The 19018-nt window shown below is 35.6% G+C and overlaps 1 protein-coding gene across 1 annotated transcript in view; it reads right to left on the reverse strand.

The window, feature by feature from the left end:
• LOC129238267 (E3 ubiquitin-protein ligase highwire-like) overlaps positions 1-17176 on the reverse strand; it is a 50124-nt gene extending 32948 nt beyond the window's left edge. Inside the window, exon 1 of the mRNA XM_054873306.1 lies at positions 16998-17176. Coding sequence (XP_054729281.1) covers positions 16998-17176 — 179 coding nt within the window. The remainder of the gene's footprint in view (positions 1-16997) is intronic.
• Positions 17177-19018: the final 1842 nt, after the last annotated feature.

A 19018-nucleotide genomic window follows, 5' to 3' on the forward strand; every position in this document is an offset into this window, starting at 1 on the left:
GTGTGTTTTAGCTAACGCCATTAGAGTGTTTTAAGCCCGAAGTTGGACCTTTTATCTATAAGGCGGGGATAAGAACGATTCCAACTCTGAAGGTTGCATTCGCAAAAGTTTTCGCTATCTCGCAATTTCTTATTTTTGTGTGAATTCAAATTTTTAAATATATCACATTATTTTTAATAGCGTGAAATTTCTAGTTTTTTTTTAGTTTTCTTTTTTTAAATCTTTAAAACCTTTTCAAAATTATTAGTGTTTGTTTTTCAATACTAAATTCAAGCGTAATTCATACAATTTTTAAGCTCATATCTAAATTTAATAAAAAATAGTTTACTTATACGTTTTAATTATTTTTCATAGTGGGGAATATACCCAAAAAGGATTTTTTATCATATATTTATTAAAAAAATGTGCAAGTATTTGCCGCTTTAATAGGCGAAAGAGTAACAAGTGTTTTATTTTAAAAGGCACACACTTCCAATAAGGCAGCGTCTAATATTGCATGCAGCTCTTACTACTTCACCTGTATAATCCCACCATGATGCATATCCACACACACTCGAATGAATTAATATAATTAAAAGACACTTTGAAATTAAGACTATTGAAATGCACAAGTTTCAATAAAACTGGCACAATGTTTATTGAATTCCATGATTACGAGTTTTTTCGTAAGCTAGTAAAATATATCGGTAATGCAAGAATGCGTAACTACGAAGTCACAGTGATACTCTAGCAACTACTTCGTATTCGAAACATGGCGGTGTCCCATGAAGCGTCAATGGCCAGCCTCTGTATTAGCATTTAACTGGTTCAGCGTTTTACTAGTTAGCCACTGCATCAGCAGTCTATCAATTGATGAATTAGTTCGTTATAGACACAAAGCATACCAACACAATATGTGCCGAAAATCACACTACGGAAACGAGTTGGAAAAATAGATAATACATGCACGATTAAAAGATATTTTATTATACAACATGTGACGCAAATTGATCACACAATTTTGTTTTTGAATAATTTCTTTTACTAAAAAATAGGATTTTGTATGATGATCGCTATATGAACAAATCAGACCGATTTCGTAAGGTTTGCCGCGAAAAAAACATGTGGAACGTTCTGACATCAGAATTTATTCAACAATTGCAAGCGATCATTGACGATAACCTTTCAAAATCAATGATGAAACTTTGTTAGGGAGCTTAATGTTTCTGAGGGACTTTTCCGTCGGATTGTTCATGAAGATCTCCGCTATAAATTCTACGTTATGCGCAAAAGACAGTTTATGTCCGAGCAAACACAAGAACAGCGAGTAATCTGATCAAAACACCTTCTAAAACAATATTAAAAACCCTAACACCCTGAAGCACTTGAGATGCTACTACGGTTTTGTTGATGAAACAAGTTTTGACCTGTAGGTCGATCAACCGCAGAAATCAGAAATGACAGATGGCGATGTTCCAGTCCTACAGAGGTACTGATTTGGCTGTGCAAAGATGTTATTATGAAGTATGCCTTAATGAGAAAACGTTGCCTTCTTAAAATATACACTAGAAACCTGACTTTTAGCAGTGTGGTGCACAACAGAAATTAAACCCAAAATTGAGGTTTAATAGCAACACAAAAATATTTTATAAAATTTTTTTATTTCAATTAATTTTAAGCTGACACTATAGAGAGCTGAATAATACGATGGAGATTATTCCCAAAACCAATTATATAAATGCATATATGTATTTACCCGTGGAAGGTTAAAAAATGATTGAAAGACTATTTGGCAAACATTTTCGCATTACATAACGCAAGCAGAATGAGTACTGCATACACTTATCTTAGGAAAGCATAATGTATGGGGTACTCATATTAATATTAGGGTGAGGAACTATAACATTTAGTATATCTTAAATCTTCCACCAAAATATTTGGAAAAATATTAGGATTTAAATGACGTGGGCCGAGTTTATGTTAGCGTAATTTCATACAATTTATTTGCTTTGACTTGTAATGAAGCGAATCGAATTTTTTACATATAATTTGGTTTCAAATCTTATGTCTCTGCGCTTGTGCCCAAGTTTATCATAAATTTGTTCACATCACCGTTGTGATACCAAAAAGGATTCAAGATATATAGATATAGACATATGTACATATGTTAAGTAAAGTATACTACATATACCAAAAAACTCAGAATGATGCAAGAAGTCGAATTGGGCATATCTGTCTGCCCAACCGTTCGTCCGTGCGCACGATAACTCCAGCAAAACTAAATATATTTCAATGAAACTTGGCACAGGCATTACTCTTTGCCCTACACTCTTTTGGGCGATATTAATCAATAACCACGCCGCCTTCCCATATAACGGCAATTTTCAAAGAAAGAATAAAAACGTGATATATTTGGAGAAATGAAGAGCTCAAATTAATGCCCAGGAAAAGAAATACGAAACTCATGAGTAAACTCACCCAAACTTGAATTACAGACCGGTTCACTTGATTAGAGGCAAAGATTTTTATAGAATGAAATAGTTACTAAAACAACCGAATTTGATTTAGTAACACAAAGGTTTCTGATAATTCAAGTGAAGGCTGTACTTTGCACGAAAATAAACATGCATCGAAATACCATTCCATCTAACTGTATTTCGCAGCCGTAATACTTCAACAGCTGTATGATTGTACTGGATTTATGGGTTCACTTGTATAGAGGCACTAACCAAGTAAGAAAAAATATAAGAAATTTGTCTTTTTTTTAATTTATTATTTAATGCTTACTAATGCGTACTGTTCTCCACCTTATTGAGATCCGATATATGAAAAATATTATATCGGGTATGGGAATAAGTTTCCGCCTTTTCTTAGCCAAAGTTACGAATTATTTAAACAATTAAATAATAAATGATATTATGTGAAGTATGTGCCATTGGAAGCTATAACTTTACTCCATGTTTCAGGCAGCATACGGATTCCTCTGATAAAATATTCGAGTTCTTTTGACTTGATCCATTCATTGAGCCAGTTTGTAATGCTCTCGTAAGAAGTGAACCGCTCTCCAATAAGGGCTGACTGCATTGATCGGAACAGATGGTAATCCCATGTGTCTGGGGAATACGGCGGGTGGGCCAAGATTTCGCAATTTAGTCTCTCTAAATATTTCTGGACCAATTGTGTGGTCTGACGTTGTCATGCAGCAAAATCAGTTTGTCATGTCTACTGTCCCATTCCGGCTGCTTTTCTTTGAGAGCTCGATTCAAACGCATTAGCTGCAGTCGTTAACGAAAGCCAGTGATGGTTTCAGATGGTTTAAGGAATTCGTTTCTTTTGTTCAAGAAGCATCTCACACTTCACCAATCGATATCCGTTTCCCTCAATTGATGTGGTACCCAGTTACCTGCTTTTTCTACCATTCCCATCGCGTGCAAACTTTTACCGACAGTTTATCTGTCAACATCCAACTCTTTAGACATATCATCCAATAATTGTTGTAGTTGAGTATCTTCGAATTTTTTCGGTGCCCCTTCGCGATTTTTATCACTCACGTCGAAATTACCACTTTGGAAGCGTCGAAACCACTCTTCACAAGTTGTATTTGATGGAGTGTGATTGCCGTAAATATTGATCAATATACGACACATTTCAGCCGCACTTTTCTTTATAAGATAATAAAACAGGTCAACAACGTTTTGTTCTAGGAAAGTGTAGGGTCATTTTCGAAGTAATTTTTTGCGTAGAATCCGAATCCGGGAAATTGCTCTATCACGTCAGGATTTTGAGATATCCTAACCTAAAAGCGCAAAAACGCTGTTTTTGCCCATTTTTGAGGTTATGTAGCTACGCAGATTTTGCTCTTCATAAAAAAAGTAAACATAGTATTTAGTATTTAACATAAGTCTTCCTCTTTTAAATGCCGTTGAATTTGCTTAAATATCTTTATTTTTCACTGAGATATCGCATTTTAAAGTTTCCATGTTTGTGAATTTTTCGATATTCGAAAATCCATTGAGATTCATCGATCAAAAATACATAGGGATATATGGGTCTAGTTGGCTATTTTTTTGTGCGACTATATAATCGACCGTATCACGTCTCATGTTATCTCAATGGATTTTCGTTATCGGAAAATTTCGATAACGAAAAATTCACAAACATGGAGACTTCAAAATGCGATATCTCAGTGAAAAATTACAATATTTGAGCAAACTCAACGGCATTTAAAAAAGGAAGACTTATAATTTAAAATACCACGTCTACTCTTTTATGAAGAGCAAAATCTTCGTAGCTACATAACCTCAAAAATGGGCAAAACCAACGTTTTTTGCACTTTTAGGTTAGGATATTTCAAAGTCCTGACGTGATAGAGCAATTTAAACCCCGGATTCGGATTCTACGCAAAAAATTACTTCGGAAATGACACTACACTTTTATAGAACATTCCGAGCCCATTTTTTTGCAGACCTGTGTAATGAGCGCATGATTTCCCGCAGATGCTGTTTTCTCGGGACGAGCGCAGACATTTACGTTTCACGTTAGATAACAAAGGATCTTTACGCGTCAAACGAATGTCAACTACTGCGATCGCGACCTCACATATACATACACCTTCAAATCACCAGTATGTTACTAGAGCGAATACAAACATAAAATCAGCAGCGACACCTCTTTTACGAGGGCGAAAACTTATGGGGAATAATTGGGGATAAAAGCCACGCCCACATTTTTACATTAAAACTAAATTTCCGTCCGCCCGTCTATCATCTTCCTTACTTGTTCCTCACAAATTTGTTTTTTGTTATTAAGCTGGTTTTAATAATTTTATTCCAGACATTCATTTTTTTAAAGCATAATTTTCAATTGAAAATCGTAAAATCGATCACCCTAATACGCACGCACGCTCATGCACTTAAACCTGCGCTTAATTAATTCATTGTATTTTCATTTTGAGATCAAACTAAATAGCCTAACACAAATCACTGCCTGCTGCAATCGACTTAATAAGGCTTTTCCTTTCATTTTCCAACAGATTTTGAATGAATTTCAACCACGACATGGTTTTACTAAACACAAAATGTTTGTCTATGGACGAATTTGCAAAACGCAACAATAGAAGAAAACGCAAGTGAATCGCATGTACAGATGTACATACATACATACATATTTAAGTATGAGTACGTCCATTCATACATATATGCCTGTATAAATATCTATGCTTCTGCATAAGGGCCATTAAACACAGGAATGAGATGAATTAATAATAGGTTTCAACACAACAATAAAGTCAAATAACGATAAGAGCAACGGGGATCTCTAAATGTATAATTATGTTTGCTTAGTTCAAGCGTTGTCTGCTGCCATATGCATGTGTATCCACACATGCACGCATATGTATGTAAATATAGTACTGAGTATGAAAACCGATTCAAAATGCATTGATATTATTATTCTTACTGTTATTGTTGGGCCCGTTGCTAAGGACGTTCTGGCTGTTGTATGAATGTTTTTCCTAAATATTGTTGCTTACTTTAATATTTAACTTCCCCGTAGTGAAAAGTTAAACTACATAGATTCTGGGTCATTAAAAGATAATTGATGGAATAATCTATACTAGTTCGAGCGTGGGTAGATTTGTACCAGTTGCAAAATTACCAGTTAGAGTTTTCTGCAAAACAAATATTTTTCTATTAGTAAAAATAAGAACGATTCAAACGTTGAGGATGCACGCTAAGTTGACTAGGCGAATATAAATGTTAGTGCATTCAATCACCTGCTCTTTTTTGTCCATTATGAACGATACTGATGAATATGCTAACTAATAATATGTACAATAATACTAAAGCAGAGACTGCTTGAAACGAAATGGAATTGAGGATGGTCGAAGTTTTCCAAATACTCAGGCGATATTGGTCACTGTACTTAAGTCCTAGAAAGAAGATTGAAAGGATGGGGAAAGGCAGCGTCTTTTATAAATCTTAGCAGTTCGCCAAAGGAAATCGTCCCAAAAATGTGCCATTTAAGTCTGACGAAGGCCGGAAAGCGGCGCAGAATATGTTCTACACTATCCTTATCTATTTGGAGGATGCATCAAGTGGATTGTCTATGAAGAATATTATAGAGACCATGTATCGTCCCAATGGATTGTGCCCCGTAATTACTTCCACCAAGGCTGGTAGATTACTCCCTCTCTGTTTGAGACGAAATTTTGCTGCCTCTTCATCAGGCCTTTTCGTAAATCACTTGGTTACTTTGCAGATTTTGGTAATACCCCAACGGCTATACCCGCTATGTTGATCCCGAATTGGATCCGGTCCGATTCGACACTTCCAAGAACCGCGATTCGTCAATTCGCCGCTTTGAACATCACTGTGTGTGCGTTTAGCCTCAATTTAGGACAGGTTAGGTTGAATGGTTGCCCGAGGACTTACTTGGACGAAAGAAAAAAATAAAATATAATGTACCATATACGCGTATATAATATAAATAAAAATAAAAAATTTACGAAAAAAAACCAAACAAAAAAATGTATTAACTTACATTCCTGGACTATTTTTAAAGTATTATGAGTGGTTTTTAAAACTTTTAGCGCAGTTTGGCTGCCCCTGCAGATCCTGATTTTATGTCCTCGCCACGTAAAGCGTTTTTCAGTAAGAGCGCTTCAACTATTTTTTGAATAAAACACAAACGGTTTTACTTTTTTAACTATTTTTTTTTTATTATCGAGTTTGAACATATACATTTAAGTTTAAATTCGATTTCTTTTGCATGACCACCGCGTGCACGTTTTACGAAGTCCAATCGTTGAACCCAATTTTCGACCACTCTTTTGCATAAATCGACCGAAATTCCAGCAATTTCGCGTTCAATATTGGCTCTGAGCTCACAAATCGTCGCCGGCTTGTTACTGTAGACCAATGACTTCACATAATCCCAAAGAAAATAGTCTAGAGGCGTCAAATCACACGAGCGCGGCGGCCATTCGACCGGTCCATTTCTGGAAATAATGCGCTCATCGAACTTACTCTTCAACAAATCAATTGTAGCATGTGCTGTGTGGCTTGTGTCCCCGTACTGTTGAAACCACATGTCGTCTAAGTCCATACCATTCAATTGCGGTCAAAAATAATCGTTTATCATGTCGCGGTATCGATTTCCATTCACAGTAACGTGGCGATCGTTCTCGTCAACGAAAAAATATGGGCCAATTACGCCGCCGGCATGGAAACCGCACCAAACAGTCACTCTTTGAGGGTACATTGGTTTTTCGGCAATCTCTCTTGGATTATCTTTCGCCCAAATGCGGAAATTCTGCTTATTGACGAATCCACTGAGGTGAAAATGTGCGTCCTCACTGAAGATGAAGTGCGCGATATGCATTTTGATTTGAACGCCCGTTTTCATAATAAGCCTGAATAACTTTAACGCGTTGCTGAAGTGTGTAGCGTTCCATGATGAAATGTATACTAATGAAGTTTACAAATGACAAGCGAAAAACAAAAAATATTGCGTCGTTCGCCCTCCCTATCGGAAAAAAGTTGAAGCGCACCTATTGAAAAACGCTTTATTACCAATTACCCAGTCTAATTATTTAAGTATTGCAAAGACTTTCAATTGAAAAACCATTGTTAATATATCCGAAGCAGTAAAGCATCTGAAATTACTGTTGACATCTAGCTTCACTACCACTTTCAGTAATGGAACAATCAAACTTCCCAAGAGAGTGTCTGGAGTTCGCCATAGCTTCCTTGTAGGACATATGCCATTAGCTAGTACATCCTTTGTTGAGCGTTTGGACGAGACCGGGCTCCTCCCCCGATTTGTGGTGTTCGTTTTTACGTTTCACAAAGAGACCTAACGTCTTACCCCGCCTCCGAATGACATACCTACATATGGTTTTTTATGAGGAGCTTTTTGATGGCAGAAATGCTCACGGAACCTTACCATTGCCAGCCGACAAACAACCGCTATTGAAAAAACATATTCCATAATTTTGGTGTCTCGTTTCGCTAAATAATAAAATGCTGATGCAAAGGTTGACAATTGACATTTCGTAGAATATCGCCATCTTTTTAAAGTATGAATTGGTGGCATAGCACTGCAAAACTTTAAAGGCGAACTACTTCAGCTACTAAGCAAACTGTTAGTGAGATAGTCCAGAGCTACTTAATTGGTTTGACTGCAGAGTTACTATTTGTACACACTCATACAAGTATACATATATGTACATGTATGTATATGATATAGTATATTGTCCTCAGGTCTCGACAAGTTCATACATACATATATATATGTATGTAAATGTTTGAAGTTATCAGCAACTCTACGATAACAAACAAAGCCACAACATTCCATTTTATTTACTTGTACAACCATTCACCGATATTTGCGGTCATATACATATAGTACATATGTACATATACGAGTACAGCATACAAAACTATTGCTCTGAATTCTTCTCGATTTGTCATGATTCTGCTGTGGAGCAGTATATGCAAGTGCGATTATTGTTTTTTATTGAAGGGAAAACTTCTTTAGAATCGTTGGGAGTGATTTGAGACTCGATGAAACGAAAAAGCGACACTAAAAAGAGACATACATATAGATCTTATAGTATATAGCCTGCGAGAGAATGAGATAGAACACAGTTATACGGCGTTCCCTATTTTCCGTCTCCTCTTTGTGCGGTGCTTCGTAGCCTCCCCACTCTTGGCTACGAAGCGTTATATGTTGATATACGTATATGTGGGTGGCTGCGTACTGCTGAGCCACGCTAGTATAGTGAGTATTGTAGTATGTATACTACACTGCCTATTACTTGCTTTGGTGTTTAGTTCAAGCGTCATACGTATGTATGTTTGTATGTATGCTAGTACGTATGTGTGCGCTCCTGCGTATTACGGAGCCACGGTGAGCGAGAAGGCATTATGTATACCTATACTACACTATCTAATACTTGCTTAGACCAAGCGTCCTACGAATGTTTGTGTGTATGTTAGTACGTCTGTGCAATATACGCGTTACGATGCTCATAATAGCAACCGCGTGTGCTGTATTGCGTCCGTATTTTTATATTCGTAAATATTTTCATTTTTAAATATTTACCGCAATTATGCCGAAAAATAATGCAGAAAAGTGTCGTGAATATCGACAGAAAAAAAAAACAAAAAGAAAATAAAACTAAAAAAACCGCAAAGGTTCAACTTCTATCGCGTCTAACCGTTAGACTGGTATTTTTCTTAATACTAGCGGACCCGACAGACTTCGTTCTGCCAAATAGATTTCGAATCATCGCCAAATAGATTATCATCATGCTCACGGTTCTGTTCAGGAGAATTAAAGAAAAGGGTCAGCTCGGGTGACCTAAGTATCTTCGCTTCCACGAACTTTGGCCACCCTTTTGGGGCCCACTAAAAACCCCGACTGGGATGTTTGCCAGAGGCCTTCAAACTAAGAGGGGAACTTAAGGTTCAAACCTGATTGAAAAATAATCTAAAGGGATAGTGGGGACCTAGGTGACAAATATTTTACTAGGAAGATCCTGGGGCCTCAGCCCTAGCATGGCCCTCTGGATATACACCCAGATGGTTAGACCAATCATACTGTATGGGGCACATGTATGGTGGAGCAAATCTATCCAACAAACAGCGATCACCAAACTGGGAAAAGTACAAAGGCTTGCTTGCCTATGCATCACAGGGGCTATGAAAACTGCCCCAACAGCTGGCATGGAAGCACCCCTTAATCTCCCACCACTTCATATAGCAATCCAAGAGGAAGCAGCTACGCAAGCACTCATGCTACACATGAAATAAAATTTCAAATTAGGCAACCTTACCGGTCACCTAAGTATCCTAAATAAAATCAAAAGCACCATAAGCATGGCTCAAGTTTCAGATCACATTGACTCAACCCTCTGTTTCACAAAAGGATACACAGTTACCTTTCCTGAGGGGATCGAGTGGAAAACAAACCCGAAATGGATGAATGATGACTCACAAAAATGGTACACTGATGGATAAAAAACACCTTATGGTGTAGGAGTAGGAGTAGTGGGGCCCAGAATCCACAAATCATTCACTCTCACCAGGGACACCACCATCTTCCAAGCGGAATTATACGCAATAATGGAAGCAGCATACATCATGCAACATAGAAACCACAAGAGAGTAAAGATTAAAATACTCTCGCACAGTCAATCAGTTCTAAAAGCTTTAGATAGCTATACCTACAACTTAAAAACTCTCTTAGAATGCCACAAGGCACTCAATAACCTGGCATCCAAAAACAATGTCTCATTAATTTGGGTACCAGGACATGAGGGATATGACGGCAACAAAAAGGCAGACTTTCAAGGCAAAAAAGGGGCAGATGTAAACTTCATCGGACCTAGTCCCATGTTTGGATTCAACAAAAACAGCCGAAAACAAAAAGTAAAATACTGGGCCAAAACTCTATTAAATCAGCATTGGAATAACGTAGAGGGTCTTAGACACTCCAAAAAGTTCCTAAGTTTCAACGCTAAAAGAGCTAACATGGCCCTCACGTTAAACAAAAAGAGCATTCGCACTCTCACACGCGCCCTCACGGGTCACTTCACCTGCAACAAACACTTACATAAATTAGGCATAACTAACACCAGCACCTGCAGATTCTGCTGCGAAGATGAGGAGTCTATAGAACATGTCATTATCGAATGTCCGGGGTTAACGCATAGAAGGAAAAGGTTTTTAAACAAGTTCATGCTTACAGATGAAGACCTTCAATCACTCACTCAGAAGGAGCTGGTACAATTCATAAGCATATTTAACAGTCAATAGACAGCATAGGGTGCACAATGGATCAATATGGCCGCAGTGCTAAAAGGCCATACCTTAACCCTTTACTACCATTAACCATTAGGTGACAAATATTTATAAAGTGGGCGCTTCAATGGCAAAACATAGAGATAATTAATTATTTATTATTATTAACATAGGGTTAATAACCGATATAATAAAGAGTAATGAAATAAAACGTGTATAAGTATTTTCAGTAATCGCTTTATTGTAAATCAAATGAATCATAATTATTAACGAAAATCTGTTTTATTTTTATTGTAGTTCTTTTTTTGTTTGATTACCTGGTGAATATACAAACAAATCTGATGGTTTTCCAACACGGGAACAGGCAACATACAATTGACCATGTGAGAAACATGGGCTTTCTAAATTAATTAATAATGTTCTTCTTAAAATATGTTTGTCTTTTGTTCTAAATTATTATATGTTTATCTGTTGTTATTCTTTAAATATGTTTGGATTTGTTCAGCCCTGCATGATTATTCTTAGAATTTACTTAACTATTTTTATTTATTGTTTGTGAATGAAATCATTCTTTAACTGGTTCTAAACTAAAAGAAAAGAAAGAATATTGCGAGGCCAATCAAATCTATAGCTCTAACATTTTTTTTACTTTTCAATTTGGTCGGGTTCACGATATTATCACTTTTGTGTGAAGGCATTAGATCCTCCAACGCGAACACACACACGAACGCGCTATATTTCTATGGGAAAAAGAAAAGGGCTGTTTTAGGGTTTTCCCGGAAATTATTCAAATTTTTCTCGCCGTAAAAACCATCTTTAGACTTCAAGGAACATTTTAAAAACAGAATTGTTAAGATTGGTCCATGCGTTGTTGAGTTATGCGCTTACCAACACATTTTGCGATTCATTTTTGTATTATAGATATGTACATAAAAGTAAGTGTTTAAAACTAAAACAGCTCATGACAAATTATGTCACAGAATAAATGTACAATAGCAAAATAATTAAATATGGGAGACTAGCCACTCCCCGACGTTTATTGCTACGGTTACAATTGTCTTGTTGTTTTTGTATTTAAACTTTTCAGACCCTTGGAACACATTTGCACATTTTTATTTTTCCTCTAACAGGCTTGTTTAAATGGAATGTTAACGACTTCAAGTAATTTAAACATTGTCGTCGATATTTCTGAAAATTAGTTTATATGAAAAGGGTTGAAAAAAATAATTAATTTTGATATTTATTCAATGTTGAAAATTTCGGTATATAGTTTTTAAGGTGAAATATTTTTAGTGCGTTTAAGCAACTTAAAATATACTTTTTCAAAAACAAAAAAAAATGTATTAAGGCTACAAACGGAAAACAAATCCTACCAATCGGTAGAGTGTTCAACAGATTGGCGCGTGTGTAGCGCAGTTGACAAACCGATCAAAAATTGACAAACATTTTTAATTTCTTTCGAAATTTTGAAGTCTGCACATAAGCGGACAGATGGCAACATTAAGCAAAACATTTATTGAGGCAGACCCATAGCCTTATCTACTTTATTACATTTACATTATGAGTACTTATATTTTTAATAAATAAATAAGTACATTATTGAAGAACTTAAAGATTTGTCCAAAAGCTAGCCATCTTTGTGGAGAAATAAGAGCTATGAATATAAAGAAGAAATGTAAAGTTAATACTCTACCCTTCTATTCAAGCGCAAATAAATACCATACATGACAATAATTTCGTTACGTTTCCATGTTCACTCAGCAACGAACAGCGTGAAACCAAAATCATCAACAAATTCATACGTGTGTGGCAAAATGAGTTTGAACCGATTGTTCCGATTTGTTTTCCGGCTGTGGCCAGCATAATGTATAATGATTGGATCGGTAGAGCAGTATTTAATCAGTGTCACTCTGTAACTATTATATTTTGAATTTATGTTTTGATGTCTTTCCACGAATGGAACGACCTAGAGTTTTAAATACATTCGCAGGTTTGAAATTGTCTGCCGAGCAGCGACCGCTATTGCAAAAAACTTAAGATCTGGCTCTGTAGCTAAAAGTTAATGTGGAGGAGAAATCAACTGGAAAAAAGGATGTGGAAATAAATAACATCCAAATTAAATAAACTCAAAGGATGACTAAAATATAGCAAAAGGAAACCAACCAACGCTTTGACCACAGACGACAGGCACTCACGGTTTACGGATATTTTCGACCCTCGAGATTCCAAACAAACACACAGATTTTTTATTATTGTAACTATTTTTGCATCCAGTTGTCGGACATTTCTTTCTAATTCCCATATGTAGGTATTTGTTAGAAACACTCAAAAACTTGGAATGCAGTCGCGAGCGAACAATGGAATGGAAACAAAATCATAAACTTCAGAAACCCTACCATTAAGCTCTGGCGTATTTTGATCCAAAAACTTCTTTCCATGGGCTTATAAGTAAAAACGTTTCGGAACTGTCAATCTCATTTTCAATAATCCACAGAATACATGTTCGAATCCAGTTTATTGCATTCACAATCCGGTCACAATATTGACATTGAATCCTGCATTTGGAAACAGGCGCTCTTTTAAAGGAAAAAAATTCTTGCTCATAACGCCTTCCTAACTTTGCTGAAGTATAAAACAGTACTGACACTCCAAAACAAAACAAGTTGGAGCAAAACAACGAAATGTTTACTGAAAAAGTCTGATAAGTCTGGTCTGGTAGTCTTGATAAGACGAATCTATGGGGACGACATATGATCACCATCTTTCCGGTCATTCACAGTTCCATCCCATTCTATTGCATTGGATAGAAAGCGAAACTTCGGATTATTTGCTGAATTCGTTTTCATTAAATTAATTTTAAAATCCTGTTCCAAAATTTTTAGTGATTCCTGGTATATATATTTTTTTTCATGGTAATGCTGTTGAAAAAACCGATTGAAATAAGTTGATACGCTTGAGGCGCCTCTCAAGACTTTCTATTGATGTCCCATTCATTGACAATAAACTGCTGCGGTAATGCAGTTTTAACAGTCAAATTACATTCTGAGCCATGGTTTGGATAACTGAAGTGACATTTAAAAAAATAAAATGCATTACCCGAACTGTTACCGTCATTGGTGAAAGGGTGAATTATCGTTGGAATGCCAAAAACACACAAATTTATCAGCTATCACAAAAAGCTGAAAGACACAACCCAAAAGCCAAATAAAAAAACCATAGAAATATAACAGCGTTGCCATTTTTATGGTTTTATTTTTTTGCTTTTGAACAACCTTATTATGCTATCCTTCAATTACAAGCATTAAGTATTTCTATGTAGATAATTTCGGTGACAAAAAAATTGTACATACAAAAGCATTTGAACCTAAGTACATAATTATTATTTTTACACGAGATTGCATGCCACGCACATGCACATACATATATGTATCTCATAATACGTTCACATATGCATTAATCACCTATAAATCCACCAAATTAATCTACCCGTTCACATATGGCAGATTACCTCCAAAATCTACAATCAGCTGTCAATACTGCTTTGAGAGGTTTTTCTTCATAAAAATTATTTTGGTGGAATATTTCGATGTTTTTGTTTTCTTTAATTATTATTAATGATATGAAGAAAAACAAGGACAAGGAATAGCGAATTTAATTGCGCATTTATCTGCTAATAATAAACAGTTGGAGGAAATCCGTATGCGACGTTTACTGAGGTGGCAAAAAATTATGGCAGTAATACGCATTCGAAAATCGATATTATATTTTAAAGTAAGTAACAAGAGGTCGAAACTTTTATGGACACTCGCTTTTTTCTGTAAAATGAATCCCTTATTAATAATATTTAACAAAAATGTGATTAGAATTATGTTTACAGACCTGTTTGCTTTGCCGGCATACATTTCATTTAGTTTTTATTTTGATTTTTCCTCTTACATTCGTAATCATCATCAATCATCAAACAAATCAAATAAATTGAAATTATTTTATAATCTCAGATTTTGGGAGAGAAATTTTGTATGGGAAATCGTGCTTTTTAATTACGGATTTTGAGTTAAACGCGAAAAAGTAGATCATCTACTTATATGTGAACATATTATAAGTATTTGCCATTTGTACATTATTCGTATTAACATCCGCATGTATGTATACGAGTAGGTACACCGAGTGCGGTCAGTCAGATTAAGAAATCACTGCAGTGGATGTAGAATAAATCGCCGCCAGTTCGTAAACAAGCCACTACTTTCATTTTCAAAGTCCACAGATATGAATAGTTCATACACACATGCCTTGATGCACACACATATGCCAGTTGATGCAAGCATATTCCATAAGTATGTACGCACATGGGTATGTTATTTGTTAAGCCAGCATGCATTGCCTTTACATTCCGGTACAGACTATCTAGGTAGACGATTTATTTATTTTTTTGCTTTCCATTGTTAAGACTTTGTGTCCCCATACTAGCGAATGTTTATTATGCCACACTCTGGGTGCTTATGATTGTAACCCCTGTAGTGATATCGAGTTGCTTCTCCATCATCAAAGGAAGCTAATGCAACCTTGCAGATTATTTTGGACTGATTCTGTTATATCGTAATCGATAGGTTTATAGACCTCTATTTAAATAATTTTAAATCAATAGCTCGTACATTTTGCGTTAACTTACCTGACACAGAAAGAGCTTTCCTTGGACAGAATGGAGAATGAAACAAAATTTTCCTTAGACAAAATTTTTGTATCAACTCTGCACAATGAACACCACCAAATAAATATGAAATATTTTACTTTTAATTCTTTAAAACAAATGTAGTTGTTTATATACAAGGTGGCGCAAAATTAATTATCCTATGGGAAGATTTATAATTTTTCTTGTTTGACACTTGTGAACGAGACAGCTGCAGTATACAAACATGCAAGTCAAAATAAAGATTTCCATCACTCAAAATCTTTTATTTTTATTCAGTACAAAAACTGATTCAAAAAACAAATTGGATGATTAAGTTTACGCTTACTTAGTTTATATGAAATCATTTTTGTTAGTTTCCATTACAAGAAATTGTTTACATTTTTATTTTTCCTCAAGTAACGATTTTAAGAGATATTAACCGTTAACGCTTTACCGCATATGAGCCCATATATGGTATTGCAGTTTAAATGCAATTTTATTTCCAAATTAAGCGTTATAAAACAATTCAAACTATTTTAATCTATCAAATATATATTTAGCAAAAGTAAAACGCAAAATGATTGTCTCTGATTTTATGACATTTCGAAATAACCTCACTTTTGTGCCAGTGAGTGAAAAAGCAGAATTAGGTCCAAGTGATTCATTTTCAAAAAACCATAACAGAGTAAAACGTAACTAATCCTTGACAAAAACAACCAACTTTTATATATGATTCCGAAAAAAAAAAATTTTAAACTTTTTTATTATTTTTCTTTTAATATGTCTTATTGATAATTAAATAAAGCTATTTCTGCCATTTTTCTTAAACTCTTTATTAATTTATGCAGTAAAGGGTGAAACGCTTTTTGCCTATATTGCAGTTTCAAAATTAAAATGTTTGGGTTAAAATAATTACGTTTTTCCAAATAATATGCATAATTAATAGTCGCACATTTTTACTGACCTAATTATTTCCGAAACTTGCTAAAAAAAAATAAAAGGTGTTTTTTTTTCATTTTGAGGTTCTCCCAAGATTGTAAAACTGCATATTTCTAAGAATGCAATACGACGATTAAAAGTGCATTACATAATTAGCCACTATTTTATCAAGTATTTATTTTCGATATTAAAAAAAATTGTTTTCGAAAACTTTATCTCGGCCTGTTAATAACCGAGAACGGGCAATCGTAGGTCCAACAGTCTGTATGAAAGAAATATTCCAAGTTTCAGTCTACAGAAAAGTGTTAATAATGTTAATTTGCGCCATACCATTTTTTTAATAGATACTAGGGTTACCTTTTAATAAGGTCACCTTTCCAACACTACGTGTGATGAGCTCTAACTCGATATTTTTATCGAAAAATTTGATAGATTTTAGCGTTCCCTTCCATACACCGTTTCCACTTACGAGCTTTATTTGTTCTTTTTCAGTGAGTTGAAAAATGTATCTCGCTCAAAAGAAGGAATTAACTCGTGAAAATTTTTGTGCGATGGTTTATTAGGACTTTCGAAGTAGATTATCGAGACAGGATTGATCAACTTACTCTGACATTTTGCGTTGAAGCACCACACTTAGCCATTGTGAGACGCTGATAACAAGAGTTCTAACGTGACCGTCGATCATTGCAGCATGAATTTCGAGAAAGACGCCCAAAACCGCTTTTTCTTCCCGAAACAATCGACACTTTACGTAAAGTGATAACGCAAGATCATCATGTGACATATCGCGAGATAGAGTCATGACCGATTCTTTCACTTACATGATATTACTTAGCAGGGAGACGTCTACAGTGACAGCGCTTTCGAACGAATGTTGAACTTGGCTTGATTGCTACCTGCTTCTTTAGCTGAGCCTTTCGCAAGTTCTGCGGATATTTTTATCCCGATGTCACTGCAAGTACAGCTTCTCTGTTGCAATAGTCTGTAAGTGGACGAGAATCGTGTCGAATCTATAGGATATACTACAGTTGCTCCCCTTGATACATTTTTTTGAGTGATCGTTGATGCCCATTGTTAAGTTTCCCAGTTTTGGGCTCCTTCCATCTAAGTACTCTCCACAAGTGTGTACACAGACGCCTGTTTTGGGTGATGATGAGGAGCCTCGTTGTTTCACCCTTGCTCATGGTAGTTACAGAGTCGTAATATGCACATACGGTATATTGCCCATGTTATGTCATATGATCCTAACTCTTCCCAGCCGAACAATTCTGGACGGATCCACGCAAACAGTTGACAGCTTCCTCGGATGCACAATACTTCGAATTTTGGTTTGGATCAACATCCCTTATGCATCTCTTCTACGAGGAGTTCCTCAACCTTTCCATACCATGGGAATATTTACGTAGAGAAATATTTGGGTAGAACAGCTAGTCTTATAGTCCTAATGATATCAGGATAGCTAAGTTTCCTGGAGTCTTCTGCGCGGATTTTTGGACAGACTTTATAGCTGGTTTCAGTAGCACCGCAGTTCCAAAAAAAATGAGCTTCTGAGAGAAAGTACTTTGAGTAAAATAATATATTTTTATTTTTTAATAAATATTCAAATTCAGGAAAAAGTCCTTCAAAATATATACATATGTATATATATGGATACATTCGCATCCACATTGCAAACCGCAAGGTGGCATAGAGCTTTGTGCTCAGGCTCTTTTCGACGAAAAACTTGCTAATACTGCCGGAAGAGGGAAATACGAGGGGTGCCTTTTATATGTCGGGATTTGGCAACCCTGGTGTTGCAATCTGGCAACTGACAGCTGTATCGCAAAGTTTGACATTTTTTGGCTTCTACGTACTCAGAACGTTTTGTTTTTGTTCTCTAATCCCGAAATATAAAAGGCACCCCTCGTAATATTTCAGTTTAAAATCAAATTTTAAACAACAGTGAATCAGGTTTTCGACGACGGTATGAATTTTCATTAAGGAAATTTGATTAAAAACAAATTCACGTTCCTCGATCAGAAAAGATGTCCTATTCACTAAAAAGGCACCAGTTCGAGATGTTCCTGCAGGGTATGTACTTAGATAAATATACATATGTGAGCCTAAGTTCAACTATCTGTATGTGAATTATAATGATGCTCCAACTTATACATAGGTCTTTTATGCTGCCTCAAATTTAGTCAAGCACAAAATAGATACATATGTAAGTGTATTATGAAATGTACGCACATACGAGTTTATCTTAACTCAAGCGTATATACGACAGCGTAGTACGAATGCACATTGAACACTTTAAGATTCGTATACGAGTAAATATACATATATACATATGCAGGTATGTATGTATGAACATTCAGCCGATTTTCAAACTGTGGACAACCGTGTCTATTTGCATGCACATTTTAATGAATATCCATACAAAAATCTCTAATAAACGACGATGCGGCCTTCGTATCTACGCGAACATTGTGAGTTGCTAAAATTTTCACATTTCTTATCGTTTATTTTTGTCCCTCTGGTGTTCACTGCCTTCCAATGGATGCGTGTTGATTGGTATTAAGTGCTCCAGTGCAGATTAGCGATGTAGGGAATTTGATTTTATCTGAAATGCAGCAGGCAGAAATAT

The sequence above is a fragment of the Anastrepha obliqua genome, chromosome 2 (assembly GCF_027943255.1).
Source record: "Anastrepha obliqua isolate idAnaObli1 chromosome 2, idAnaObli1_1.0, whole genome shotgun sequence".
Classification (NCBI taxonomy): domain Eukaryota; kingdom Metazoa; phylum Arthropoda; class Insecta; order Diptera; family Tephritidae; genus Anastrepha; species Anastrepha obliqua.